At 50.7% G+C, this 26,395-nt stretch overlaps 10 protein-coding genes across 14 annotated transcripts; 5 read left to right on the top strand and 5 right to left on the bottom strand.

Moving 5' to 3' along the window:
* Positions 1 to 303: 303 nt before the first annotated feature.
* Positions 304 to 3,436, bottom strand: PV06_03402. Of its 2 annotated transcripts, XM_016404186.1 has the most exons (3): positions 3,131 to 3,436; positions 3,031 to 3,074; positions 304 to 2,939 (listed from the first exon to the last, which is right to left on the bottom strand). In XM_016404186.1, the coding sequence occupies exons 1-3, from the start codon at positions 3,185 to 3,187 to the stop codon at positions 1,322 to 1,324; spliced, it is 1,719 nt and encodes a 572-aa protein (XP_016265191.1). In that variant the 5' UTR covers positions 3,188 to 3,436; the 3' UTR covers positions 304 to 1,321. The 2 variants fall into 2 exon arrangements, with proteins under 2 accessions (XP_016265191.1, XP_016265192.1); XM_016404187.1 differs by having other exon boundaries at positions 304 to 3,074.
* A 3,616-nt stretch (positions 3,437 to 7,052) lies between these two features.
* On the top strand, positions 7,053 to 8,751 carry PV06_03401 (uncharacterized protein). The gene has a single exon (XM_016404185.1). It carries the CDS (start codon positions 7,110 to 7,112, stop codon positions 7,710 to 7,712), a length of 603 nt encoding a protein of 200 aa, XP_016265190.1. The 5' UTR covers positions 7,053 to 7,109; the 3' UTR covers positions 7,713 to 8,751.
* On the bottom strand, positions 8,640 to 10,518 carry PV06_03400 (uncharacterized protein). Its single transcript, XM_016404184.1, has one exon. It carries the CDS (start codon positions 10,231 to 10,233, stop codon positions 8,914 to 8,916), a length of 1,320 nt encoding a protein of 439 aa, XP_016265189.1. The 5' UTR covers positions 10,234 to 10,518; the 3' UTR covers positions 8,640 to 8,913.
* A 329-nt stretch (positions 10,519 to 10,847) lies between these two features.
* On the top strand, positions 10,848 to 15,262 carry PV06_03398. 3 transcript variants are annotated; one of them, XM_016404180.1, is made up of 6 exons: positions 10,848 to 12,534; positions 12,586 to 13,571; positions 13,633 to 14,056; positions 14,127 to 14,447; positions 14,503 to 14,605; positions 14,661 to 15,262. In XM_016404180.1, exons 3-6 carry the CDS (start codon positions 14,021 to 14,023, stop codon positions 15,239 to 15,241), a joined length of 1,041 nt encoding a protein of 346 aa, XP_016265185.1. In that variant the 5' UTR covers positions 10,848 to 12,534; positions 12,586 to 13,571; positions 13,633 to 14,020; the 3' UTR covers positions 15,242 to 15,262. The 3 variants fall into 3 exon arrangements, with proteins under 3 accessions (XP_016265185.1, XP_016265187.1, XP_016265186.1); XM_016404182.1 differs by having other exon boundaries at positions 12,619 to 13,571; positions 13,633 to 14,447; XM_016404181.1 differs by having other exon boundaries at positions 13,633 to 14,447.
* PV06_03399 (uncharacterized protein) lies at positions 11,104 to 12,981 on the bottom strand (the record flags this gene model as incomplete). Its single annotated transcript, XM_016404183.1, has 7 exons — positions 11,104 to 11,262; positions 11,316 to 11,788; positions 11,841 to 12,072; positions 12,125 to 12,315; positions 12,378 to 12,522; positions 12,576 to 12,635; positions 12,688 to 12,981. The coding sequence occupies 7 exons, from the start codon at positions 12,979 to 12,981 to the stop codon at positions 11,104 to 11,106; spliced, it is 1,554 nt and encodes a 517-aa protein (XP_016265188.1).
* A 40-nt stretch (positions 15,263 to 15,302) lies between the features above and the next one.
* Positions 15,303 to 16,362, bottom strand: PV06_03397 (uncharacterized protein; the record flags this gene model as incomplete). Its single annotated transcript, XM_016404179.1, has 3 exons — positions 15,823 to 16,362; positions 15,530 to 15,761; positions 15,303 to 15,478 (listed from the first exon to the last, which is right to left on the bottom strand). The coding sequence occupies exons 1-3, from the start codon at positions 16,174 to 16,176 to the stop codon at positions 15,303 to 15,305; spliced, it is 762 nt and encodes a 253-aa protein (XP_016265184.1). The 5' UTR covers positions 16,177 to 16,362.
* Positions 16,363 to 17,152: 790 nt separating this feature from the next.
* PV06_03396 (uncharacterized protein) lies at positions 17,153 to 18,279 on the top strand (the record flags this gene model as incomplete). The annotated part of the gene is made up of 2 exons (XM_016404178.1): positions 17,153 to 17,863; positions 17,923 to 18,279. The coding sequence occupies 2 exons, from the start codon at positions 17,153 to 17,155 to the stop codon at positions 18,277 to 18,279; spliced, it is 1,068 nt and encodes a 355-aa protein (XP_016265183.1).
* On the bottom strand, positions 18,204 to 20,241 carry PV06_03395 (uncharacterized protein). The gene has a single exon (XM_016404177.1). It carries the CDS (start codon positions 20,052 to 20,054, stop codon positions 18,354 to 18,356), a length of 1,701 nt encoding a protein of 566 aa, XP_016265182.1. The 5' UTR covers positions 20,055 to 20,241; the 3' UTR covers positions 18,204 to 18,353.
* A 358-nt stretch (positions 20,242 to 20,599) lies between these two features.
* Positions 20,600 to 22,539, top strand: PV06_03394 (uncharacterized protein). The gene is made up of 4 exons (XM_016404176.1): positions 20,600 to 21,150; positions 21,205 to 21,303; positions 21,362 to 21,429; positions 21,476 to 22,539. The coding sequence occupies exons 1-4, from the start codon at positions 20,688 to 20,690 to the stop codon at positions 22,316 to 22,318; spliced, it is 1,473 nt and encodes a 490-aa protein (XP_016265181.1). The 5' UTR covers positions 20,600 to 20,687; the 3' UTR covers positions 22,319 to 22,539.
* Positions 22,540 to 23,743: 1,204 nt separating this feature from the next.
* Positions 23,744 to 25,984, top strand: PV06_03393. Of its 2 annotated transcripts, XM_016404175.1 has the most exons (3): positions 23,744 to 24,438; positions 24,523 to 25,328; positions 25,445 to 25,984. In XM_016404175.1, the coding sequence occupies exons 1-3, from the start codon at positions 24,072 to 24,074 to the stop codon at positions 25,655 to 25,657; spliced, it is 1,386 nt and encodes a 461-aa protein (XP_016265180.1). In that variant the 5' UTR covers positions 23,744 to 24,071; the 3' UTR covers positions 25,658 to 25,984. The 2 variants fall into 2 exon arrangements, with proteins under 2 accessions (XP_016265180.1, XP_016265179.1); XM_016404174.1 differs by having other exon boundaries at positions 23,744 to 25,328.
* Positions 25,985 to 26,395: the final 411 nt, after the last annotated feature.

Raw genomic sequence — 26,395 nt, 5'->3', positions numbered from 1 at the left:
CATCATCAACAACGGTTTTTTCTTTCCCTCAATCCCTCAAAAGACCACCAGTGTTCATGTCCTATACCGAGTATCGTACGGAGTAAACTCCCTCATAGACATGCAATCAGACGGGGGCAGACACGACATACTGATCCCAGTGGCACGAATAGTAGAACACCCACCCGTGGTATTTCTCATCGAGGTCGATATCAGGCATGCCAGGGACGAAAGAGTCATGCTCCACCCTCGATATCTCTACTCGTACTTCGTACTACTCCGTCTAATGAACAACTAGAGTTAGGCGAGTCTGACCTAATCTCTTCCCTTCCCTGTTGGCCCTCCCTGTCGAGTTTTTTTGTCGGCCTTTGGATCCCCAACCCTTGAACAGAACCCCTTTAGTCGTATCCAGTTGGAGCGTATTCGTCTCGTTCATTTCTGTCCTAAGCATTTGGATAGTCTTTCGATTTGCCTTGTTAGTCTGAACTGCCGATCTCTACTGGTACAATCACCGCTAAGACCATAAGGACTTTCAAGCACGACTTTCGATAATCAACCATTGCTTGTTGTAGTAATAGCCTACGAGCTCCATAACATTTACACATATATGCAGGTCAGAATCTTATTTGTAAAAGTGACTACACCCTGTACAGTCAGTCACCAGCTATATCCTCGGACGATCAAAGCAGCTAGGTAGGTAAAAGGTGGCAAAGTGGTCGAGTATTGATGCCACCACGATCGATCGGAACGGAAGCGCTGATGTACTCGGACTTGTGCGTCAAAGTCAAGACTCGGTACTTCTTTCTCTTAAGCTTCATAAAACATAAGGCCCTCCTCCATGGTTTTGGAAGACCAGTTTTTGTTTGCTGATATGACGTGCGTCGGCGCATTTCTTTCTTTCAGCAAGGGTGAACATGGTCATAAGACATGACTTTCGTTTCATTTGGAATTCCCAATTGCTCTTGGCCCCTGACGTGTATGTTCGGGCACAAACTACGCATGGAAGCCTTTCTCTCGTCGATAACTCGGACATTGGAATATCTCGGGGACATTAGACATCACTTTTTTGCTCTGCTGACGGTTGGAAGCCTCGTCTTCAGACAATTGCCGTTAGAGCCATTTCATCTTGCTCGTTGTTGTGAGTCAAGCCACGGCCCCTGGACGTACCATTCTCATTGGAATCATGGAGTTCTCGACCAGATGAATCAAATCGAAATCTGAAGTTCCAGTATCTTGATAGGTTCACTGTAGCAAAACTTCGTAAACAATCCCGAGGTGTCCTACGAAGCCCAGATAATTCACGACCTAGGATCGTATAGTGATGATTCTTTGCATGTTGCTCTCACACTTGCCAGAGTTGCCTATTCAGTACCTTGGGATAGACATCGTCGGGTGAAGATAGCCGCACATCTGTAGATGGTCCTGTATAATACGCCGCCGCCGTGGGTAGTCCATAAATATTCTGCAGTCGTTGCATCTGCCCTCTGATCCAGTCTAGTTGTCCAGGACGTATACTGCTCACGAGCGGCCCCGGTTTAGCAGGAGGCCCTCTCAAGATAGGCGACTTCAGGAACCCGGTAAGGGGTGTCATGACAAACCACCCACCTATTGCGGCGGCGGCGCGGATGTGATCTTCTTGAGTCATCTCGACTGGGTTGCCAAAAGGATCGACATAGTTGGCCAATTTGCGAAGCTCCTCGGGTACATGGGGATACTCGCTGTGCTCGTGTGGAAACCGCAGGGTCGTTCGATTGCCGAGGTGGTACGGTACGGAGGCGCAGAAGCGGTCTATGACCTCCTGAGCACGGGTCGTGAGGTGTGAGCCTAATCTGGGATCAACATCAACACCGAGTGCTTCGAGTTCTCGTTTGCAAAGCGCCATGAGTCGGAGCGCGCCCACTTGGGAACTGCGAGAGGCATTGTTCACATGTGAGACGGTCAGGGATGAGTATACATCAACTGTATCGCCGTAGACCCCAGCTGCTCGGATCGAAGGATGAAGTTCCGAGGACGGTACGGCCACGGGCTGCCAGGACTTGGGGAGAGACTGTCGCCATGCCCCAAGCTTCTTGTCGATCGCCAAGGCTTTCCTGATGATTGTCTTGTAGAATTCGATTGATGTCAGGTTCATGGCTTTGGCACCTTCAGAAGCCAGCACATGCAGATCCGCAAGTTCGGCGTTGATCAAGTCAAGCTTGGCTGAGGGAAGAACGGCGGTCTCCTCAGCCAAAAGCTCTTCGTTCAATGCGATCCTTTGGCCAGCTTGCATCGAGTAGCTGATATGTCGGCTTCTTAGCGCTGTGAATAGGCGTTGAGAAGTCGGCGTTTTGAAATTTTCCTTGCCTCTATGCCGCAGAAGCGCGACAGCTCCTTGCTGGTGTGTGCCATTGTCAATAAAGCCAACAAATCGTTTGTTAAGGGAGTCGTAGAAGTCGAGCAGGAATACTGCGGCGAGAGTATCGTCACTTTTGGATTCCACCGGGTCCGCCAAAGCAGTTTTTAACAGACCGACAGCATTGGCATAGGTTTGCCGGGCTAAGTATGAGTCGGTATATCTGGACATCCACATTTGCGTGATGTTGATCGCAACAGCATTGACGGATTGTGCCAGGGCCGAGTTGGCAGGCGCGTTCAAGTACAGCGGAAGAATATGTTCGATGAAGATGTTTGTGCTTGGATCTCGTGGAATATTGACATAATTCGAAAAGAAGTATGCCAGACACTCTGCTTGAGCATCTCGAGACGGCTCAATCAGGATCAGCGCATTCCCCGTGGGTGTAGGCGGCACCGACGGGGCCTTGATCATTTGACGCAAGTCGACGTCGTCCTTGATAGATATGGGTGAGTCAACTACTTCGGTCTTGGGGATCTTTTTCGGTGGCTTCTTATTCTGCGCCACTGTTGGCGTCTCATCTTTGTGCAGTGTATCGAACAGGTCACGGTAGCCTGGACAATGTTGTCTGCAACTTGTCAGAAGACTGTACCTCACCGCAAAACGACATGTGAATAACACGATGAAGCCCCGTGTACAACGAAGCATCAGTTACGTACTTGCGCTTCTTGCAATTTCCGCATTCCGGCCGTTGCTCGTCGCACTGCTTGAATCAGCATTGCTGTTGAATTAAGATTCGCGACAGGCTAGACCACTGACCTTCACCCGCCGCTTGCGACATGTATAACACCCTCGGCTAGGACCTTTGTAAACCATTGCTTGCGAAGATTGAAGATCAAAATTGTCGGATGCGAATTGGCGAGCGTGGAGGGGGGGCTCGTTACGTTTGCTGAATCAGGAGTTCTGACTTCGCAAGCCATCCGCTTCTGAGGAACCTCACCGTGGAGTCAAGAATAGGGAAGACCTTGACCTCATATGCAATTATTGTACTCCGTATCCTGACTTTTCCAGGGCCTGTAGGGCACACCACGCCTACAAAATAGTAAGGGAACGCATTGAACTTCGGGCCCGGTCAACGGGATAGCGTCCGACTTGGCGAGGGGGGCTGTGTTTAGTGGACAGATGAACCCGGTCGTCGCGTGTACTGTGGTGCTTTAACACCGCGCATGCTAACTTGATCTGGATTGTGAGGGTCGGAGGATAAGGTGAGCATGAGCCGGGTCCCCATGTCGACTTGGTGTTCTTTTGTGTGCGAATACGCTCGGTACGCGTAATTGAGTGGCTAAGGCGCTTCGACGACATCAATCGTTGCTGCTGGTCTCCCGCCCTCAGGCGGAGTTTAGCTTAACTCATTGGACGGCGAGCTGCCTAAGGTGCACAGATTCGTATGCTTTTGTCCATCATCTCGGCAAAGCGGCTCAGTTCTCCTCCTGACTAAACACCCATGGTTGCAGCGGGATTTCCCACTTTCTAGAAGAATTTTGTTGGAGCAAAGGGGGCTCCAAGACCATGGAATTTAGTCATCAGCCCTGATACAAGCATTTGCTGCATGAGAACGAAACACTGGTGAACCGATTCGTCGACATATCCGCCTCACAATTTGAGGCTCTGGTTATGGTTGTTCTTCCTGGTTGGCCGACTCGGTCTTACTAGTACAGGAGACAGAGGCCGTCATTGAATGTGGGTATTAACAGTATGTCATACTCGTACGCTTCCCAGAATTTTGAGCCAAGCATCGTTGATAGTAGTGGGCCTACCAAATTGCATCCCCAACTAGAAATCGCCGACCTCTCGCCAGTCGACATGCTTTGTAGTCATAGGAAGCTTCCCTTGGCTGAATGACACCGCTGCTTGCTAGTGCCCAGCCAGTCGAAAGAGACAAATTGTAGACCTGGACTGCTGCTGTCAGCAGAGGTCGTTCTGACAAGCAAGTTTAGTCTTGCACTCTGCTCGTTGTGAATGGTATGGAACAGGAAAATACCAGGACGATCATCGACGCCGTCAAGTTGTGACACGCGACTTAGGCGGTACCCAGTATATAAGTGTTCGTATTTCGAGTTCGATGCTGAATCATTGGTGGCTGGCGAGGACATCTCCGATTCAGCAATAGACCATGCTGTGGAGCATGAACGAATCTGACCCTTCGCTTGCGAATCTGGAGACATTCGCGAGTATCGCATATCCTGGTGGTGGCCTAAAAGACACAACCAGCCTTACATGGCCGACCGCAAATCTGGAGAACGCCTTTCGGGCAACTACGGACATGATTGGCCCTGAACCCGAATTTGTTCACGCTGATCAGCGGTCAGGGGAACTTGTAGCCATCAGGTACGGCCCGGAAACATCAAAGGCTGGATGAGCGAATGACTCTGCTACCTCAAGCACGGAACGGCTCTGAACATATTGTTCACTTGACCCAGGCATAATTTTGACGTATATATGAAGGTACAGTACTCCGTACTTCACCGAAGACATCTGGATGCGATGCTTTACAGTGATAGGGAGAACAAGCTGTTGTGGGTGATGATGTCTAACTTCGCTACATACACCACGCTCGATTTTGGAGAGCTCCATCATTTGCTCACTGCGTTCTCGGTTCCGCTATCGCTGTCGGCCTCACTCTCGATCTCTCGACTAGACATGGAGTGTCTCACCATGGCATCTGCGTTCCAGTTTGGTCCCAAAACTTCCCACTGTATGTCTCCTTGTTGGCCTTATCGAACAACGACATCAGTCCACTCACACTCTCATCGAGAGTGACCGGGACGTCTTCGGGATTCATACCCGCATATGAAGCGGCCTTATTTCCCATTTCTGTCTGGACCCAGCCTGGCTGAACGGCCACAATAGTTATACGATTCTCCTCTCGGTGGATACGACTAGCGGCGTAGTTAGCTGCGGCTTTGGACATGCCGTAAGCAATCATCGGCAAAGGGTAATTGTCTTGTAAGCCATTGCTGCCAATGTTGGAAGAGATGATGAAAAACTTCGGGGCATGACGTGAAGCATCCAACACAGATTGAGTGGCCTGATACAACAGAATGGGAGCCAGAGTGTTGATCTCGAAGTGCTCGAGAATGTTGACTGGCGAAGCCTCCCTAGCAGGACCAAAGTGCTTCAAGATGCCTGCATTGGCAATGACCACGTCGAGGCTGTCGAGGTTGTGTGATATCTGAAGATATTTGACAAGATCCGTGGCTGCTGTTTGGGAGCTTGCATCGTACTTCGCCACGATGACTTTGCTGCCTGGTCCGACTGACATACTTGTCAATGAGGAAGCAGGAGCAGAGTCGGGGCCGTCTCTGATTGCAGCAATGGCGAGCGTGTTCGGCCTGGCAGCATATGCTGTAAGCAGGCCTCGTCCGATTCCAGACTTGCAACCCGTGATGAGCACGGTGGTATCGTATGCCATTTCGGTGCCTGAATATCTGGTTATCTCTGTCGAACGATGAATTCTGCTTTCTGTTGTCACTGAACTTCGTTGTTTGCTTCACAGTCCATGGCGACGGATGAGTTCTAGGTACTGCAACGACGTATATGAGCTTCTAGGCCAGTTGCCTCTCAGGGTAATATGTTCTCATGGCTTCTGTTCAACAATGTCCAGCGACCATAATTTCCTCATCAAGATCATGGTCAGTCGCCGTACGAGGGATTGGTGACAAAGCACAACGTGCGAAACCCATGGGTGTCAACTTAACTCATCAGGTTTCTGATTGGTCCAAATGGTCATTGCCTGATTGGGATGTTGGTTGCTTTGAAGATTGTGAGTCTGGCTTCGACACGAGGCAAGCCATTTTACCACTTTGTTACTACATGATAGGGACATGCTTGATTAGTATAGTACGTCGGTCTGAAAATAGCTAAAACATCGGCTGTGGCAGCATTGATAGGCGTTCGAATCGCATCGAGAACCCAAAAAACAAGGCAGGTGTTTTTTCAATCAGCAAAACTCTAGCCTGGCAGGCAACCACACGCTGGGTGGTTACCGGCCAGGCCGAGGGAAATCCCAGGCGGGGGATTTTTTCCGATGGTCGTCACGTTATCTCCTAACTAGTGCACTCACGCATAGAGGCCATGTATGCTAGGAACCGACCAGTGATTCGAGTCACCACTGGCGTCTGGATAGATAAATACCCAAGATAAAGTGCCTCGTCTCTGGTGGATACCAGGCTGGTCTTCGCCGTCAGAAGTCATTAAACCACTGAGCTAGTGAAGCCATAGGTAGATTGAGGAATTGTGAAAGGAATTGCGCCTGTCACAGATATAGCCCTTTATTTCCCTCAGAGACCCGAATTTCCTAAGGCGGGGGCCTCATTAAGGTCAGTGAATGGTACGCTCACCATGGCTTCAGTCGTTGTTCACGCGTGAAGCGTTGCGGGAGCGCGTCAATTGGATGTTCATATTGAGTTTGACTCGGTCTCGAGACCAGTGGCCACAGTTGCACACAACAGAAATGGAGGAGGCTTTACTCGTGAAGAACTTCGAGTTACACGTGTACTTAATTGTCAGTCTGCTCTTGAATGTTTTATCTAGAACTCATCGCGAGGAAAGAAGGATTGTTGTGTAGACAGAAGATGTGATGTTCAAGGGTTAGATAATCAGATCACGTGCTGGCTTATGTAACAAAATCGCCAAACAAGTTGGAGTAAGAACATCACCTTTTCTTTGGTCACAGCTAAGGCTTTTGTTCGCAGCGACTTGCTTTTGACGTCGATCAAGTCAAGTGATTCCAGCTCAGATGATGTCGTGGTTCACATCGCTCTTCTCCTCAGGGCAGCCGGCTACAAGCTCTACACCTGCCGAGGCCTCCACGCTAGACAACCGACTGCTGGAGGAGCCTGCGCCGAAGCCTCAGCCCGCCGTCGAAACTCCGAGCCCAGTGAGGACTCCCGCACCTGCTGAGCGACAGGATAGAGGCAAGGTGATTCTAGGCGCCGGAATCGCTTTCTTCGCCGTCTCTCTCCTAATCACACGAAGAGCGTTCGCTCGAAAACGTCTAGCCGCAAATCCTGCCTTCTATGCGAACTCGCCAGCTCATCAAGCAGACCAGGCGAAAAAAGTTAGTGGCGCCATGGAAGCTTTGGAAGCACTGAACATTGCCACCATCAACGTTCTAAGCACGTCGATGATAGCAACTGGAGGGGCAATGTGGTACTTTGGCATCAACAACATGGCCGATGCACGACGCGTGCTAAGAGGAGGCTTGGGCGTCGATGGCACGGGGAAGTCTGAAAAGGAGGCCGAGGAAGACTTTGAGGAATGGATGGCAACTGTACTTGCCAGGAAAGAGTCGAAAGGTCCACAGCAGCCACAGACCAACGAAAGAGGCCAGCCCAGATAATGTGTACAAATCCAACAGCGACACATGGATGTATGGCATAAGCCAACACCCCGCAACATCTACGAGCGCTGCTCGAGGGTGGCCTTGAGCGAAAGCTGGTCTTCCAGGAGTGGAGTAGACTTTTCGTCTCGACTGCCCTACAAATCACTTGCACATGCGTGCCAGCGGTGCTCACTGCATGTATTATTAATGACTTCTTCTTGACGATGCGAAAGGTCATCGATCAAGTCAACACAAACACGCCGGGACATGACATGTTCTTTATACCTCAGATGACTCGAGCTCTAAAGCCCAAAGTCACACACCCTTTCTTTTAGTCAACAGTACGAAGAGCCTGGATGATTTGGCGGATCAGAGATCTGGAAATGAACAACACCTTCAACAATTCCTACAACGATTCGACGGTAAAAAGCGTTCAACCTCTGGAATACCTTTCACTCACAGATTCAGCCGTCCCCCTTTGTCATACTAACGATCAACAATCTCCCCTCAACCTACAGTAAGCGTACTACCTTCGGTTGTACAACAAATCAGCGACTTGACGATTGTTCGAGTCAACTCATCCTCCCTCATCTTAACGCTCCCCTGAGCATCTAAGACGACAATGCATTCCGCGGTTGACTACTCCAAGGGCAGCAGCCGGAATTTTTACATTGACGGTGCAGCGATTTCCGTCCGCAGTCTCATTATGGTTGGGATGGTCGTTCTGGGATTTCCCATATGGTTTCAAAGATGTTGCGGACCAGACTGTGAATTCTGCTACAGATACCACCAGATGAGTTTTGAACGGCGTCTGCTAATGGAAGACGATGTATTCCAACACATGCTGGCGAGTGATGAGAGAGAGTAGATGGAAAAGAGAAGCGATATCAAAAGGTGATTTGGTAATCACGACATTTTTCATATCAAGACAAGATGAGGAGATTCATATAATCACACCCTTGACAACAGATTCGCGACAAGCCGAGGAAATACAAAAAGTAATCGTTCAGCCAAAGGGCAGTGTATAATCAAGAGAGAAGTTGATGCAATCCTCGATAATTCAATGTTCGGTGTCTTTGATTTTGTTAAATCGCCCCCCCTTGATAACTCACCAAGACACCCTGCTTTTGACATGCTATACAAAACGGACATGACCATGAACCTGTTTTCGTTGATACGCCCATGGAGATTTTCCCTCTCCTCTCCCGTGACTGTTCGACTACAACTTCGCCATGGTCTGTTCCGTCGTGACAGGTATGTCGGTCCACTCGGTCACGGTGGCCAAGTCCATGATCGTGTTTGGCCCACCGAATCGAGACTGGGTGTCTTCCCAGTTTCGATTCACCGCCGTCTCTGGCCGCCACCTGAAGCTCTTTCGTAGACGGCCGTCCAGGTTTCCCTCCATGACGTCGGCGATGAAGCCCCCGATGGTCGGGATGTGCATGAATCCGTGTCCGGAGCCACCGCAACCCACCACGAGACTTTTGTAGGTCGGGTGTCGATCGATCAGGAAGGACCGGTTGGGCGTGTCGGCGCACCAGCACAGGCGCGCGAAACAAAACGGACGGTCCGCGAGTTGAGGCATCGTCTCCCTCAGAAACCCACGGCACCTGCGTTCCGCGTCGACCGGAATTTGGTCGATCGCCAACGGTGCACTCGCGCGACTCCCGTCGGCCTTGGTGGGCGACGACCAGTTGCAATAGCCGGGGTGTTCGTCGCACATTTTGAGTTGATGCCTGTCCTCGTCCGGTTCCATGAAGAAGCCCTTTTCGATGTGGAAGAGCACGGGGAGATTTTTGAACAGCCGCGCCTCCTCCGGGGTCATCTGAATGTGAGCCAGGGTCCAAGCCGTGGGTCTCAATTGCCCCTTGAAATCCAAAAGTTGATCGCAGTTCGCACCGGCACATAGAATGGTCGTGTCGGCGGTCAAGGTTTTTCCTTCTTGTGTCTTGACTCCCTTGACGTCGCCGGTTTGGATCAGCAATTCCGTCACTTTGGCAACGACGAACTCGGCACCCAACCTCTCGGCCTCTTTGGCACAGCTCACCAGGGCCTTGCGGGCGTGGACCCACCCGGCTCCCGTGGACTTGTACAGACCCTTCCACTCTGGGAAGTCACCGGTCAATACGCCCTCGGGCATGGTCTTTCGAAAAGACTCGGCGTCTTCCAGCCTCGTGAAGTCTTTGTTCAAGTCCGGTCGTTCACGGTCAAACAGCTGTTTGAGACCCTCTTTGCTGCTCGCCGCCACAATGTAACCGGTGTCGTGGTAGTATGGAGAAAAGACCGGATCCGAAGTCCAACCCTGGGTCGCGGTGGACAGGAGTTTCTTGGCCACCCAAGCCTCCTCGTCCCCCTCGGAGAATTGTCCCTGTTCGACGATCTTGTTGACGTCGTTGCCGGCCGAGATGGGAGAAGGTACGGCGTAGGCGTCGACGACGGTGACGTCCGTGTAGCCGCGCCGCAAGAGGTGCAAGGCCGTGCTGCAACCCCACGTGCCGGCTCCCACGATCAGGATCGATGAGTCTTTGGAAGGTGACATTGTGGTTTTTTTCCCCTCCAAAGATTTGGACGAGCGAGTCGAGAAAGAACACGCAGCGGAGAAGGAAAATCAAAGTGTCGTCCTTTTCTTCTTATTCTTATATGCCGGGTCACTTGGTTTCCGCGATGCGTGCGAGTCGAAAGGAGAAACAGGTCGGGAGAAAGTACAAGCGTCACCTCTTTCTTATCATTAAATAAATATTCCAGTAGTCTCACAGAAACCTTTCCACTACTCTTCATGGATATCCATCTTGGAGGAGTTGATTAATTGTTCCGCCGACCACACAGATCCTTTGGTATGGAGTATTCAATCGGAGGAGAGTGGCCGAAGAGATTCTAGATTGGACCCTTGTGGTGGGTACCTCACCACTCCGTCGACGAACCATCACATTTGCCGGGACAGCGATCAATCATCGCTTCGAGCGAAAAGAAGGTCCAGCCGCAGCGAATGATGATGCGTTTTCTTCTCTGTCATTTTAGCCCGTGGCCTGATGGCCGGTCCGTCATTGACGAGTCACAACAACGCCTGGTCCTTGTATCTCAAGGACCAATTCGGCTGACTGATAAACGTCTGAAAATGTCCTCGACAATTCAATACAGCTAAAAATTTCTGATGGATTTACGAGGACACTCGGACAGGAAATTGTCGTCTGATTGATCACGCCACGCAGATATTTTACTCGCACTCGCTCACGATTTACGATACGTCGCTTCAACCTCGCCCAAAACCATACGAGATTGTCCACCCCTTGTTACTTACAGCCTGATCCCGGCAAAGTCCCTATTTCCTATCAAGTACCTACCTCGATCTCCCACACAAGATCAAACACAAATCCTACGAATTCACTGCACAGCGCTACTCTTCCTACTCTTACAACACATATCTGAACGCTTTGTTCTCCATATCAGTCTTGTCATAGAAACCTTCCAGCTCTCCATCGACATTCTGAATCTCACCACTCGCAAACGCTCCATCTCTCTTCCTATTCTCGTTCCACATGTAGGTGCGCAGGCCAAGATTGAAGCTGATCTACAATCACTATGTCAGCAGTCATTCGACATTGCCCGCTGCATGAAACTTACACTCAATCCAAAACAGACCAGCAGCCCAGTAATGGCGGACTCGTACACTGGTGCCTCCGAAGGGAAGAAGATGTGAGGTCCGATCAAATTGCCGACGCCAAAGCACGCAAATACCGCTGCATTGACAAATGATCTTTTACTGTGACCCGCAAAGTTGGAAGCTGCGAGTGTCCAGCTGAACAAGTTTGTCACGCCGAAGATGAATTGCAGCCAAGTGCAGCCCAAAAGCGCCCATTTGTGGTTTTCGGTCCGAGAGATGAAGCGGATGCCGAAGAGCCCCGCGACGTTGGGGATGTTTGCGGCAATCGAGATCCAGATGACGGTGTTGGCCGTCTTGGTGGCAATGTAGCCCAAAATCGGTTCGATCACAGCGACAAATGCACCAGTTGGCATCTGGAGAAGGACTGTCTGGAGCGCATTGAACCCAAAGCCCTCGATCAAGGGCGAAGCAAACGCAGAGACGCTGGAGTTGCCTCGTCGATGTTAGCCAGGGCGACTGAGTCGCAGCAAAGCCACTGTACTTACAGATACCGTTCGTGATTTGGAAGGCGCAAAGAAGCCACAGCTTGGGGTCGCGAAGTGCCTCTTTGATCTGGTAAGGCTTGATCTTCTTGTCCTTGATTCCAATCTTGTTGGTTGAGATCCGGTGAATGACGACCAACTTTTGACGACGGGTAAGCCACCGAGTCTCGGTGGGAGTATTGGGGACGAAATAGTAAAACACAGCGGCCCAGGCTGTCGTGATGGCTCCGACGAACTGTTGATGATCAGACAAGGCTTCCGACATGGACCTAGACACTACCACTCACCAAGAAGACGAGTTTCCAATTTGAGATGTTGCTGTGGCTATTTCCGAGCCCGTACGACACGATCGAAAGGACCACCACGCCACTGCCGAACGATGACTGCCAGAAACTGTTTCGCACGGGCGTCTCTTCACGCTTGTAAAATGAGGAGGTGATGACCATCATGGTGGGCGTGATGCCGACTTCCAGGCAACCTGGCACTAGTTTAGCTGATATGTCTCGCGTCTCGCGGTGACAACGACGTTGTTTTGCTTACCGAGAAGGAAACGGAGAACGGCAAAGCCTGCAAAGGAATTGGCAACGCAACACATGAAGGTCAGAACACCCCAAAGGAGGATCAAGACAGTTGTATAGGTCGCCACCGGGAGTTTCTGGAGAAGAAGGGTCGAAGGGTACGCCCACTATAAGACAAGGTCAGCATCGGCTCCATCCACAAAACCAACCCTCGACTCACAAATAGATAGCCAAAGTAGTAGATGCTAGCTAACCAGTTATAGTCGCCCGGAGTCATGCCCTAGGCCAACGGTTAGTTGTTGCCCGTGGACATTAGAATGGAACTCCTGTACAGTATCCTCAAGGATGCCGTATGCATACGCATATCCAAGCACAGCATTGTCCAAGAACTGAAGAGCATATGTAATGCAGATTATGGGCATCAAGATCCAGTCACATCGATGCCGAACAGCGGTGCTCTCTGCATCAAGCTCCTCGACGGGAATAGTTCGCATCTCCTCGAACCAACCCAGAGCTATGTCGACACCTTCTGGCACAACCTGCTCTATACTTACTTGGTCAGACGCCGTATTGGAAACATCGGTGGCAGCAGCCTTTGCTTCTACGTTCTCGGGTTTTTCGGACATGTTGAAGAGAGTCGAGGCGAGGAACGTGAACGGCTGTTGCAAGAATGATGAGTCAAGTCCGACCTGTGTCCGTAGGGTCAGGAGAGATGAGTGGTCATCTGTAGCTTTATAGATCGCACCTCGCACTGCCCATGAGCTCTCGTTGACCGTCAGTCTTATCTCGGCGACATCTGAACAGCTTTTTGATACCCCAGACGCTCCGATTGATAAGCCGTGTCACACGGCGCTAGAGAACGCTAGAAAGCCAGAAGTTCAACGATATCAGGTCCAAGCGACCTCTCCTATCTTTCGAGGCTGTTAACGAGTATGTGGCTTTCGGCTTGCGCTTTGTCAATAGACGATCTTTGATTTGAGCCCGCTCGAAGGGTTGGCCCCGGGCAGGTATCCGTAGAGCTTCCCCGGAAAGACAGTGGGCATGGAAGGTCGAAAGTGGCAAGAAGGCTTCTGTCTGGATTCCATTCGGGAGTGTGGAAATGGAGCATCAAGCACAGATCATGGGTTTCTTCGCAGTGGATGATTTAGTGGGCGGCCGAGGATGCTCTGTGGAGCTGTTTTCATGCAAAGGGACCAAGAAAGCAGAAGTTTCGAAGGTACACCCGAACTCCACCAACGTTCACGCCGACCATGGAAGAAACCTCTAATATCCACTAGGCTTCGATTTTGGACGGCTCGCTAGGATGGATTGGGTTCCGCCAACACGGTTGACGGCATCTCAAGCGCAAAAGGACCGTTTGAAGGTACAACCGAGCTGGTGACCCTCTTATCATGAGGCGTCTTCGGAGTTGATCGAGGCATCCTTGGGAGGTTTCGGATGCTAGGCATCCACGCGACACCCTTCTGGAACCGTCAGGTCCCTTACCAGGTAGCAAACACGACGAATAGTTTGGGGAGGATGACTCTACCTGTGTGCCCGCTGTAGGATCCGTAACAAGAGCGAGCCCCTTGTACGTGCCTCGAAGCGACGAGCACTCACAGATTTCCTTGGTAAGTGCTCCAAACAGCAGTCAAAAGGTAACAAAATTTGCTTGCGCTCTTCACGATGCTGGAAATCTATTGCAGTGGGAGCTCTTTTGAGGTCAGTGATATGTTTAAAACGGACTTATGATTGCAGACCTCAGTCTAATCACCATGGCCTCAACATACAGATCGGTCTTGAACATGGCACAAACGCAAAGCCTCAAATCCAGAGCACCATCGCATTCTATACAGACCTATTCCTGCGAAAGTGCAACTTGACCTGGCAGGCGGCGTGCAATGAAGCTGATAAGTTCACACCGCATATCCACGAGCGATACCCTCATCTTGAGAATGAGATGCAGGGGATCGCAAAAGGTGCAGGCCTTGGGTACAATGAAATTCTAGCGTTGAATGTCAGATCGGAGCTGTTCTTTGGTGCTGCGCTGGACGGGTGTACGAGTCTATCATGGAAGACTGGCAAGGCGTCATTTGTGGCACAAAACTGGGATGTGAGTCGAGGCAGTGGACGAAATTCTCGACGGACTTGCTAATAGTGATGACCAGTGGATGAAAGAACAGAAGGAGAATCTTGTTCTTCTGAAAATCGATCAAGTCGGACAGCCTTCAATCCAGATGCTCACTGAGGCAGGCATGATTGGCAAGATAGGTAGTTGATATAAATCCGCCAGCCAAAGACGTGTTGTACTGATTTTCAACGACAGGCCTCAACTCAGCAGGTCTAGGGCTTTGCGTCAATGCGATACGGTGTGCTGGTAGTGATCCCACACGTACTCCTATCCACATCATGTGGCGTGTCGTCTTGGGATGTACCTCGATCAGCTCCGCTCTTGAAGCGATCGACGCCACTGGATGCGCGAGCGCCTGCAATATGCTAATTGCCGATCCATCAGGCAGCATAGGGGTGGAAGTAACGCATCAAACGATTCTCAAACTCGAGCCAGATTCGGAGGGACGAATCTTCCACAGTAATCATATGCTGGAGAAACACCCGGGGACAGAGATGCTGTGGGTCGAAGACAGCCTGAGTCGCGTTGCTAGAATTCGGGAACTGGCTACGCAAATATCTGGTGATGTCACTAAAGAGTCGATTCAGGCTTTACTTTGCGACGAAGACAATTACCCATGCTCTATCAACAGAGCTCAAACGGGCGAAAGTGATACTGCAAGTGTGTTCAGCATCAGTATGAATCTGACGACAGTTGAAGCCAGGGTGCTGTTGGGAAGACCGAGTGACCCCGAGAAGATTTTTCTGCTTCGACCAAAACAAAAGCACAGGGTATAAACCTTTTCCATATGTCGTGTCAGATATATATTATTTGTTGAGCTCCATTTTCAGGGCTTGTCTATCGATACTGCTTGAAGACCTCGTCGTCCCAGAAGAGGATCGAACCACTGAGATTACGAGGTGCCGACAATGCCAGGTTAGCAACAACATTTCCTGGCTGTTGAGCCTCGACGAGTCTGGGATGTACCATATCCTTGTAGGTCTGTAGCTCTTGCTTGCTCATGCCTGAATTGTCTTCATGATAACCAGTCAGCCCAAGAACCGCGCAAAACCCTAGTTACTTACAATCTCCTCTGAATATACCTTGCACCAGTGGCGTGTTCACGACACCAGGATAGAGTCCCACGGCCGTGATCTCGGGCTCTTCTAAAGCCAGAACCCTGATGAGGTAGTTCACCGCAGCTTTAGTGGCACCGTAAGCTCCCCAGGCTGCAAAACTCGGCTTCTCTCCAGCATCAGACGAGGTGAAGACGACTCTACCCTTTGTCTTCCGCAGGTGAGGAATAACCTCAGCGAGCTTTCAGAGTAAGGTGTCAGCGTATAATTTTCAGCAAATTTGTCTCATCCGTGAAACTTACCATAGAAACCTGAGAAACGACGTTGATGTTGAATATCCTAGTCCATTCCGTTGAGTCGACATTGCAGAGTCTCTTGACGGGCGACATGACACCAGCATTCAATGCCAAAGCATCGACCTTGCCCCAGGCATCCAAAGCTGCCTTTACGGCAAGGTGGTTGGTTCGGTTGGTCGAGACATCACCAACAACGTACTGAACTCTTTCATGGCCGTACTCCTTCTGTCGCCTTTCCAGAGGTTCTTCGGTGATATCAATGAGAACCACCTTCGCCTTCTCCAACAACAACTTATCTACGATGGCAGCACCAATTCCCGCACTGGCTCCCGTAACAATAACCACTGGTGCGCTAGACATGTTGCTGGAAATCTGATCTGCTCGGTGGTAGATGATCCTGTGCAGCTACTTATTCCAGATTCTCAATGAACCGACCCAATAGCATGATGGACGAGTATTGGGTTAGCCGAGATTCTTGATAAGTTCGTGCAAAATATTCCCTGCCGTCGGAGGTGTCTTCCTCTGCTGGTTGTAGTTCAAGATAACACGTCCCACATCGGTAAATGCTTTGACATCGCCTCAGTCCCGATGCAGTAGAGGTGCTCCATCTATCACAGCACATAGCTTGTCTGTATTCGAACGTTAGAAGGATCTAGTAATCAACAAAGGGGGAGTATGGTCCAGCCGAGCAGCTCCACTTTCATCTGGAGCTAAAATTTGGACGGCATACAGTAGACCTATTACTGCGTCTGGCCAATGATCAAGCAACCTTTTGCATCAAATGTTCAAAATTCTCATCCTAGGTCGTTCTGCATAGCGCGACAGGTCCAACCGAGCTTCATGGTGCGGTATTTGAGCGGGCATCCCCGGCACTCCGTGGCTGTATTGGGGCCATCTAGATGGAGACTTCTCCTGAATCCCCGGAGAGGCGCTAGAGTGGCTCATCACCGTCACTGTGTCACCTCTGTCGTGGAGCATGCAGCCGCTTTGGTTTGGACGATCTGCCAGTGTGCATAGTTCCAAATCTTGGACTCCTGCTGCCGAGAACAGTACAGTACACTCAGGACAAAGTCCAGCCGATGGAGACAAAAAGAATATTGGATCCAGAACGCTGAACGAGTGGCTGCAGAGTTATGCGTGGAAGCTCGTCAGGACCTTCCACACCATCTGGCAGCCACATGATAGGCAACACGAAATCGCTTTGTCCAAGCCTTTATTTCATGAGAAGATAAAGATAAGAAACGGTGCCTTTCCTGTATCTCCAGCTTAGCAACTCAATAACAGTTCGTCCATCTTTCCCCTGTTTGATCTTTGTACGCTGCTAGAGACTTTAAACATGGCATCTCAAACTTCCACCTCTGATCACTTCCAATATCCAGTTCAGGAGCAAGGGGCTCCTCGTCTGTCGCTAAAGGCTGATGGAGGACAACAAGAGCGAGTTCGGTTCGACCCCAAGAAGCACCTGCGCTTCCAGATGCCCGACAAGACTTACACTTTAGAGGACCTCAAATACGAAACCAAACAGGCTGTTGGTAAGGTGGCTGCCACAGATCCATTTCCACTTTTCTCTCCCGAGGCCATTGTCGAGATGCGGCGGGAGCTTTTGAGCGAACGTACCATCAAAAACTGCATGACGTACACCAGGCCAGGCTCGGTGCAGATACGAGGTGCTGCTCCCCAGTACGCACCATTCGTATATGAAGCGTGGACACACCCGGAGACGATCAAGGCCGTGTCACAGGTTGTTGGACTTCCAGTCAAAATAAACATCCAACAAGAAATTGGGCATACAAATGTCCAACTTGGACCTGATGGCCTTGAAGGTCTCAAGAAGTTGACACCCGAACCATTGGAGCCAAAGGCCCCTGGTGAGGATGTCCAAGAGGAGGACATCATCCAGGATAAAGATACGGACGTCATTGAGTGGCATAACGACATGTACCCGTGGTCACTAGTCGTGTCTCTGTCACTTCCTCAAGGAAAGGGAGGCGAGACAGCATGCCTCTGTGGCGACGGATCCATTATTAAGGCTGCAAAACCCGACGTGGTAGGTCCCATGTTACATGATCGTAAGCGAGAGTACAATTCCTAACAAATCTTCAACAGGGATATGGAGTTCTTTTGCACGGAAACGTGGTCAAGCACAAGGCAGTTCGTGCCATTGGTGCCGAAGAGCGTATAACCATGGTTTGCTCCTGGTGGCCAGCCGATCCCTTGCTGTATGATGACTCCAAGATTTCTCACACCCGTGACGTCTCATACAAGCCGGAAATGTATTATCAATGGACCACATACCGACTTGAAGTCTTGGCCGCCAGATGCCTTGAAAAAGCAAAACAGCTTCACCAGAAGCACGAGAACAAGAAGGATTACTCAGAGGTTGTCGTCGAGCCGCAACAGTTTGCAGAATGGGCGAAGGAGCAGATCGCCTTCTTCGAGAGAACATATGACCATGTTAAATAGACAATTGAGAACTTTCGCTGTTCATGCTTAATTGGCTCATTCGATCCATGTAGAAATGGTCCTCATACCCTTTCTTAAACTAGATTGATATTTTCACTGATCGGGGCCACATACCTTTCCCAATCGTTTCTTGACCAGTGGTTGTTTGGCGCCTCCGGAAAAGCGTCTTCTTCCAAATCTCGTGCTTGCCATACTTGACTGATTATAGTCCGCATCCGGTCAATATTCGAAACGGTCGATGTCTCCATGGCCTGTAAAACCTTTAACACCAGTCGTCTGCCGTGTATTGGCGTTCCTGTTGCCTCGTCGAGCCAAAGCTCGTCGTTGTAGGGATTCAGCTCGACCGCTGCGACAAAGACAGGCCACGTCAGCCCCGTCACAAAACCTCGGTCTACGAAATCGGAAACCAGACGCATGATTTGTTCGACGAGTTTGACAACTAGCGGTGTTGTAGGGAGGGTATTGTATAGAGCGCAGTTCAAAAACAGGAGAGCAGCGAGTCGCTTTATTTCCGCGGAGATGACCAGAAATTCATCCTGATCATTCTCCACGATCTGTTCAAGGCTTTCCAGTTTGAATCTCGTGACGGCACAGGCGTTCACGAAAGAGTCGGTGATGGAAATGGAAGGATCGGCATAGGCAGCTCTGCTAAGCTCAGTAATGGTGCAAAGAAGAGCCACCAGTTCGGGAGAACATCCCATCCAGACATCAACGATAGTCTCGCCAAAGTTCCAGTAATCTCGCCCAAATAATGGCACCTGTCCGCACGCCGTGCGCCCTATGACATCGTGGAACGCGAAAAATCTCTCGGCAAATGCAGTCAAGTCGTTCACCTCGACGTCAGCGCCAGGAACTTTCTGCAGTTCCTTCCGGAATCGAACCATGTCGTGAGCACCCTTGAGGTGGATGACCCAGCTCGAGTCGCAATCTTGTATGATCTCGTAAAGGCAGAGGATGACCATTGTCACCAGGGTGTCCGAGCTTGAGGCGACTTTATCAGCGCCCTCGATGCTGAAGCGATCCTGGAGAACGCGCAAGACCTGCGACTTCAACTTCATTGCCGGAACTTTCCAGGCCGGCTCGCTTTTCGCTCTGTGGCATGCCGACAACGCAAGAATTGACAGAATTCCAGTGCTGGAGTTCATCAGAGTAAAAGGAAGGATCAGGGAAGCAAAAGGCGACTGGGATAGTTTGCTGGGAGTGGTGAGCGGGCAGAGTTTCTGGATGTAATAATCGAGAAGCATAGAATGATCGCCGTCCACCATGTGTGGTATGAGAGGAACGGAGCGAGAAGTAATGAGGGCATTCTTCTGAAAACGAGAAGATGAAAGGTTCATATCGTCCTCGAGACTCTCATTCAGGCGTGAAGCGAGGCGGTGTAACTCGGCATCCTCGTAGGCTGACGATTGCAATTTTAGAGGCGATGTCTGAGATTCCAGTCTCAACGGCTCCTCGAACGTTTTGGTAAAATAGTTGAGGAAGTGATGAGATTCGATCTCCGGAATCGTAGACCATTCTGCGGGATCCGGAGGTGTGCGAGGCAGAGTGCCTGTTTTGGACCATATGCCTTCTCTTCCAAAAGCCAGCCCTCGCGAGACGAAGTCCTCCTCCCACTTGATCTCGATGCCAAAGTCGCACCGCCGACTAGCGATTTGACAACGCCGACACTGAGGTCGAGTCTCATCACATTTGACTTTACGTGCTCTGCAGGTCAGACATCCTGCACGTGTCCGTGGCTTTGGTGGTAGTTGATCTGGTCTCCGTCGACGCCCCATCTGTACTTATTGACGGGCCATGGACAACAAGCATCGTGGTGAAGATTGATAGCAAGGTCCTTTTTGACAAGTGGTGTCAAACAGGTGTCGATAATGGGAGGAGACAAGATAGATGGTAAGGAATTGGCAGAGGCTGCACCATATAGACCCTAAACGCCAGGAGGATGCGAGAAGGGCCCGGCTTGACATGTTGCTGGTTCTGTACTTGTACTGTAGTCAGTGAGCCAAGTAAGTCTCACTAGCCCGTGGGCCTCCTCGCTCGATAAGCGAAGTTTCAATTGGGGAAGTCAAGAAGCACAGGGTTTTGGTTCAGTGGAGAAGACTGCGCCGACTTAGATACGAAGGGCGAATAGTGCATGGCATGCGGGAGCCACCAAGGCCAGACTTATGGGCGGAAGCAGCTCCCGTCGCAGTGCCCCTCGTTGTGCCTGGGAGTCGCCATGACTACTTATCACTGCCTACAATAACTGCCTAAATCAGGGAGTCTTCCAGGGACTTATTGTCGCCACGTGAGTACGGAATATTGTCTCAAAATCTAAGCGTCACCAGCGTCATGGGCGTCACAACCCTTCTACAGCACTTCATTTGCTTCCTCTCTGCTCATGGATTCTTTCCCTGGTATGCCATCTTGACATGATGGCTAGTCAGAGAGATGAGGAAAGGCCCTTACTGCACTCTGATGCGGATGGCGACGGGGGCAGTCGATTCAGTCAAGAAACGCGACGAGTACAGTTCGACGACGACGATGAAGAAAATCCGAAAGCCTGGACGAAGCGCAGGAAACTCGTCAACGTGGGAATCATTGCTCTGATGGCCATCTTGAGTCCGTTGGCAAGCTCGATGTTTACTCCTGGCATCTCCCAGATTGCTGAAGATCTGAACACCGACGAGCAAAGTGTGATCGCCACAACAACTGGCTTCGTCATCATGCTGGGATTTGGTCCCTTGATGTTGGCGCCCTTCTCGGAGACATTTGGGCGGCGCAGGCTGTACCTCTGGGGATTTTCGATATTTACGCTGCTTCAACTCGCTTCTGCCTTTAGCCCTAATATCGCCACACTTATTAGTCTACGCACTATTTCTGGCTTTTTTGGGAGTGAGTGTCTCCAAGACCAGATTCCAAGATCAATCAGATACTCACCAAGGACAGGCGTCGGCCTCGCCAATGGAGGCGGGACACTCTCAGACATGTACGACCCGTCAGAAAGAGCAGGTGTATTCGGATGGTACCTGCTAGGACCACTGCTCGGTAAATGTCCATGATAGAACGAGGTAAAACTGCGGCGAGTTGACTAAGATTGTTCCAGGACCAACCATAGGGCCTCTCTTTGGAGGCCTCATTGTCAGTCGACTTGGCTGGAGATGGATATACTGGGTAAGCTGTCGTCGAATACAAACGAAACCAGACTAACAATACCCAGATCCTCACCATTGTTTGTGGATTGAATACCGCTGTAGGATATTTGTTCCTTCGAGAGACATATGTGCCGGTGCTCCTCAGCCGGCGAAAAGTCAGCCTGCAGAATGACAATGATCGAGACATCAAATTTCATTTCGACGGCGAGGACGAGCGGCCGTTGTGGTTGAAACTTCGCAGCAGCCTGAAAAGACCGTTTGTGATATTCGTTCAACCAATCGTGTTGGTCATGAGCCTGTACCAAGCTCTCATTTTTGGCACGACATATAGCATATACACCAACATGCAGAGTATCTTCTCACAGCCGCCGTACAACTTCAACTCGGAGCAAATTGGACTTTTGTATCTGGGGCCTGGCCTTGGCTTCCTGACGTCCGTCTGGTTTCTGGTCCCTCGAATAGACACTGTGTTCAACACACTGACAAAAAGGAATGATGGCCAGGCGTTGCCGGAATTTCGCCTGCCGCTCGCCAATATCGGCAGTGTATTGATCCCTGTCAGCATATTTGCCTTTGCATGGCTGGTGGAGTTTCGCGTTCACTGGATTGCCAGTGTCATCGCCGCCTACTTCTATGGTATTGGCCAAGTGGTTGTGTTCAACGCAGTTCAAAACTACTACATTGATTCATTCTCGAAATACGCTGCATCTGCGATCGCCGGCGGATCGGTGTTTAGGAGTCTGTTGGGAGGGGTGACCCCTTTAATAGCCCCCTTGTTATTTCAGAAGCTGGGATATGGCCTCGGGATCAGCTGCTTCGGCTTCGTTGCGGTTCTTATCGCACCTAGTCCGTTGTTGTTCTATTATTATGGGGAACGCATCCGTCATAGGTTTCAAATCACTTTCTGATCACTTTCTGACTTGGGACTGGGTGGGATTGAACATCTGGTGTGGTAGCTGTGGGAGTCGCCCTGGTTTCATTGGATGCGAGGCGTTCATTCGAGTTGGTGGATACAAGGTGTTTGATTTGTGCTACCACACCAGACACAACCCAGCATGCATTTGGTGGAACGGTGGGCTCCCTCCTTTTCTCTCGGACCGGGGGATCATTGTGACAGTACAGAGTAGCACAATCTACGACTGTATCTGACGAAGGCCCAGATACACACTGCGTTGAGCTCTATGAAGCCGTGCACCTGTACTTCGTACACTGCTGCTGCCAGGGCATTAAAAATAATGATCTCATCCTGCATCGGCGCGAACCTTTCAGTGCCGTTGGAAACATCGGCCCATGGATCCTGAAGAAGTGGCTTGTTTGGGAGCCACGCGGCAAGAGTTGCAAATTCGCCAGGTGCCTAGAGTAGTGACTAGGAGGCTTCCGGATGCCTAGAGTACAAATAATAGGGAGTAGAACGGCCGTTGTGATCTGCTAGCGCTCTACCGGGCTCATTCTTAGCCTAGAGTAACAACCCCGTCAGCTAGAAGCCGGATTACTATTGTAGGCGTGAGTTCTAGCGCCGTTTCTTCACTGAACCTGCGCTTGTTACCGAAGCAACGTCCAAGGTTCGTGTTGTTTACACACTAACAACCCCAGCATCGCACAATCGCATCCGAGTATCACCACGCCCGCAGGATTCATCACATCCTCTCACCGCTCGCTTGGTGCTGTCGACGTGGTCACATCTAATGCATCATCATCCTCGACCGGTGTCCTTCGTTTCTGCATGAACAGGCCTCGAACTCCCCAAGCGCGTTGTTTTCTGAATGACTTCTGCCTATCAGCAACGTGAAGTCATTGGCTCCAAACATGATTTGCTCGCCTATGATTAATACGCTGCAGTCGGCGGCATCATCCTCCTGCAGTCTTTCCACACCATTGGATATGAGTAGCATTGTTTTGCAGCTGCAAGTCCATGGCTCCAGACCGTTCACTGTACTCGTAGAATGTTCAAGAGTGAATATATTTATCGGGTATCATGGGTGATGGGATCTGAAATTTTTGCTCCTTTAATCCTGCCTGGGAGTGAGGTGATAATGAAATCAAGATCATCTTGATAAGTCTTCATTCGCTTCCCACTGTCTCTTTTTCCCGGATATTTTCTGGCCAGTCTCATCATAGCCGTACGGAGTGTGAACTGAACCATCACACAGTCCGACTGGGTCTTGCTCTTTCCACCATCCTGGTTCCCCGGAAGATGGCCCTGAGCCTTTCGTCGGCCTGACTTTTTGTTCGTGCCCGCCTAGCGCCAGCCCAAACAACTGGCCCTGTCCTGCTTGCCTCCCTTGAACACATACAGTACAGCCATCGTCACCATACCATACACTCGCCAACACCCCCCCCCGGTTGATTGCATTCTTCGTGCTCCTGGAAAAACTCTGCCGCAAACTGTCCATACCTTTGCACCCTCTCCAAACACCAACGTCACAATCGATTCATGCAACATAGTCTCGTCGGTACATAATATCTACCTACCATCTTCTACGCTGCGGTGCTTCACGATTTCCAACCAAAGCTCGGACTCACTCTCACGTCCCCAATACTGCTCAGGGCGCAGTCGATCTTAATATGAAGAAGAAGGCTCCAACTCTTGGTCGACACTTTCTACACACTTGTTTACGGACATAATAGAACACACACCTCTTTCCCGAGGGCTTTGCTCTCATGGAGCCTCCTCCACCTCCGCCGCCGCCGCATGGCTCCAACCCTCAAGGCGGTGGCAGGTCGGGGGGTCTTCCTGATGGCAGGTATGACATCTTTGTCATTCCTCCGCATTCGTCGGGCTCCGGGTTCCTCTACCTACCCTCGTTGCAAACCCAACGGAACAGCTTCCTGGCTGGGGTCTTCTGCACGGCTGCGACGTTCTTCATCTACACAACTGCAGTGCCGGTCGTCAAAGAATGGCTTTTCACTACCATCAACAGTGGCGGTGGTGGTGTGTTCATGCTCATATGTGGTGTGGCAGTGGTTGCGTGGGCATTTGGCAAAACACAGAGCGAGTGGGCGCAGCCGGCCTCTTCTAGCGGACCAAGTACGTCCTCAGGCCCTGGAGGTTCTGCAGGGCCAGGCTACACAGGTTTCAATAATACTAGGGGCTATGCTCACGCACAACCAGGACCTCAACCGAGTGCACAGTCTCCTCCTCCACCGCCGCCAAACCATGGAGCGAATGCTCCTCCACCACAGTCGTCATGGCAGAGACCAACCCCTCAGGCCAACACAAAGGCGAACACAACAGGTGCCAAGTCCAGCTGGGAGAAGGCGAGAGAGGAAACGAGGAAACGAGAAGAAGAGCGGAAGCGTGCAGAGGACTTAAAGAGGAGGAGAGAAGAGCTCGAAAAGGAGCGACAGAAGCAAAGAGAAAAAGATACCCTCGAAAGACTCGAACGTGAACGTAGGGAGAAAAAAGAACGTGAAGATCGAGAACGCCAACAGAAGGAGAAGGATGCCGCTGCCAAAGCGGCCGTTGAAGCTGCAGAGAAGGAAAACGCACGAAAAGCGGCAGAAGCTGCAGCGAAACGGCCTCCGATGCCATCGGCAAGGACAGAGCGCGAAGACGATGCATATTCGTTTCGCCCATATGATCGGCCGAGAAGACCATACAAGGCCAACTCAGCTGCATCAATGTACTCGGAATCATCCTATGCACCATCAGAAAGTACCGCAAAGACTACTCCTCCAGCATCGGCACGAGGGCCATATTCAACAAAGGACCCCGACAAGATCATTATTAAGGGAGTCTTTTCTTTCAACAACGCTTTCATGCGGACCCCAATCTCACAACTCGTATCGGGACAAGGCAATGTCACTGATGGGCTCATCCTTCGCATTACTACTGAGGGCTTGTTCATCGACGATGATGTTCGCGGTGTCCCGCAACGTGAATGGGATGTGAAGGCTTGGACGATGAAATTAGCAGAGGTATGTGCATCGCTATGTGTTTGCGCACGATCCTTGCATGGATCGCAATCTCCCTTATAAATTCTCTCTTCTCGCGGTGATTTCAGAAGCGACGTTACTGATGAAATTCCTTCCAGAGCTGCGAATTGGATGGTATCCATGTCCTTCGAGCAAGCATTCGAGACCAAGAAGGAAAGAAATATGTCTTCATCCTCTCCCAGAGTGAAGGATGGAAAGTCGCGGTCGGTCTCCAACGTCTGCGAAGGGGCAGCCAGGTACGAGCATTGGGCGTAGCTGGACTCCCACACAACGAAGCCAAGGCCATCCTCGAGAATCTTGGATATGCTTAATCGACCGACCGACCGACCAGGGGCGAAGGACGACTTGAATTTTTTTTATTGTTGCCTGCTAAGTGATACCACCTAAAAGCCTTTGCACAGTCTTGAGCGAGATCTTGAGTTTTTCAGCATCGAAGTCGACATTTAGCGTGGCATCAGCGACGGAGTTGTGTACATTCATTGATGGTCTTGGTGATTGGGATCGACTGGATTTGCTCTGACCAAATTCACTAACAGCATCACCAGCCCATATGAGACCCTAGATACAGTTGGGCGTCTAGTGTCGTCAATGCGAATTAATAACATAAAATCCACGATAAAACCCAGTCCAGTACCAATGCCTTTTTACGGCGCCTCTTCACTCACTGCGTTCCTCTGTTTCTGAGCCTCATGATGATCTTCATTGAGATCGATATAGGTTGTCTTTTTCGTACAAGAATCAGTGCACCTCACCCTACTGTAGCAGGAACAGCCGTCTTATCAGTGGAAATATACCCATGACGTTTTTAACATGGCAGTCAGCATTGGAGCTATGTTGACGTATTCGGACCTGGGGCCAGTAAGGTTGTCTCTGTCTCATGACAAAGCGTGTCAGTGGATAACACGCTGCATTCCCGTCTGCCTATAGACGACTGTCGTCGGGCCCGAGATGCAGAGTGCGGAGATATCACTCAGCCCGAACATGAGGCCCTTGCAGGGATGATGCTCCCTGGCCCGCGAAGCTTGTCCTTGACCAGAGAGACCAGAGGA

This window comes from Exophiala oligosperma (assembly GCF_000835515.1).
Source record: "Exophiala oligosperma strain CBS 72588 unplaced genomic scaffold supercont1.3, whole genome shotgun sequence".
In the NCBI taxonomy this organism is placed as follows: Eukaryota; Fungi; Ascomycota; class Eurotiomycetes; order Chaetothyriales; family Herpotrichiellaceae; genus Exophiala; species Exophiala oligosperma.
The sequence above is the reverse complement of the archived record's forward strand: the minus strand, read 5'-3'. Positions and strand labels throughout refer to the sequence as shown.

Excerpts from the sequence above, each read along its gene's own strand:
- PV06_03402 (XM_016404186.1), bottom strand. The coding sequence starts at position 3,187 with ATGGTTTACAAAGGTCCTAGCCGAGGGTGTTATACATGTCGCAAGCGG. Across the intron at positions 3,075-3,130 it reads GTCGCAAGCGGCGGGTGAAG|TGCGACGAGCAACGGCCGGA; the intron begins GTCAGTGGTCTA and ends TGATTCAAGCAG. Across the intron at positions 2,940-3,030 it reads GGAAATTGCAAGAAGCGCAA|ACAACATTGTCCAGGCTACC; the intron begins GTACGTAACTGA and ends GACAAGTTGCAG.
- PV06_03401 (XM_016404185.1), top strand. The coding sequence starts at position 7,110 with ATGATGTCGTGGTTCACATCGCTCTTCTCCTCAGGGCAGCCGGCTACA.
- PV06_03400 (XM_016404184.1), bottom strand. The coding sequence starts at position 10,233 with ATGTCACCTTCCAAAGACTCATCGATCCTGATCGTGGGAGCCGGCACG.
- PV06_03398 (XM_016404180.1), top strand. The coding sequence starts at position 14,021 with ATGCTGGAAATCTATTGCAGTGGGAGCTCTTTTGAG. Across the intron at positions 14,057-14,126 it reads GCAGTGGGAGCTCTTTTGAG|ATCGGTCTTGAACATGGCAC; the intron begins GTCAGTGATATG and ends CTCAACATACAG. Across the intron at positions 14,448-14,502 it reads TTGTGGCACAAAACTGGGAT|TGGATGAAAGAACAGAAGGA; the intron begins GTGAGTCGAGGC and ends AGTGATGACCAG.
- PV06_03395 (XM_016404177.1), bottom strand. The coding sequence starts at position 20,054 with ATGGGGCGTCGACGGAGACCAGATCAACTACCACCAAAGCCACGGACA.
- PV06_03394 (XM_016404176.1), top strand. The coding sequence starts at position 20,688 with ATGATGGCTAGTCAGAGAGATGAGGAAAGGCCCTTACTGCACTCTGAT. Across the intron at positions 21,304-21,361 it reads CCTGCTAGGACCACTGCTCG|GACCAACCATAGGGCCTCTC; the intron begins GTAAATGTCCAT and ends AGATTGTTCCAG. Across the intron at positions 21,430-21,475 it reads GCTGGAGATGGATATACTGG|ATCCTCACCATTGTTTGTGG; the intron begins GTAAGCTGTCGT and ends AACAATACCCAG.
- PV06_03393 (XM_016404174.1), top strand. The coding sequence starts at position 24,072 with ATGGAGCCTCCTCCACCTCCGCCGCCGCCGCATGGCTCCAACCCTCAA. Across the intron at positions 25,329-25,444 it reads GGACGATGAAATTAGCAGAG|AGCTGCGAATTGGATGGTAT; the intron begins GTATGTGCATCG and ends AATTCCTTCCAG.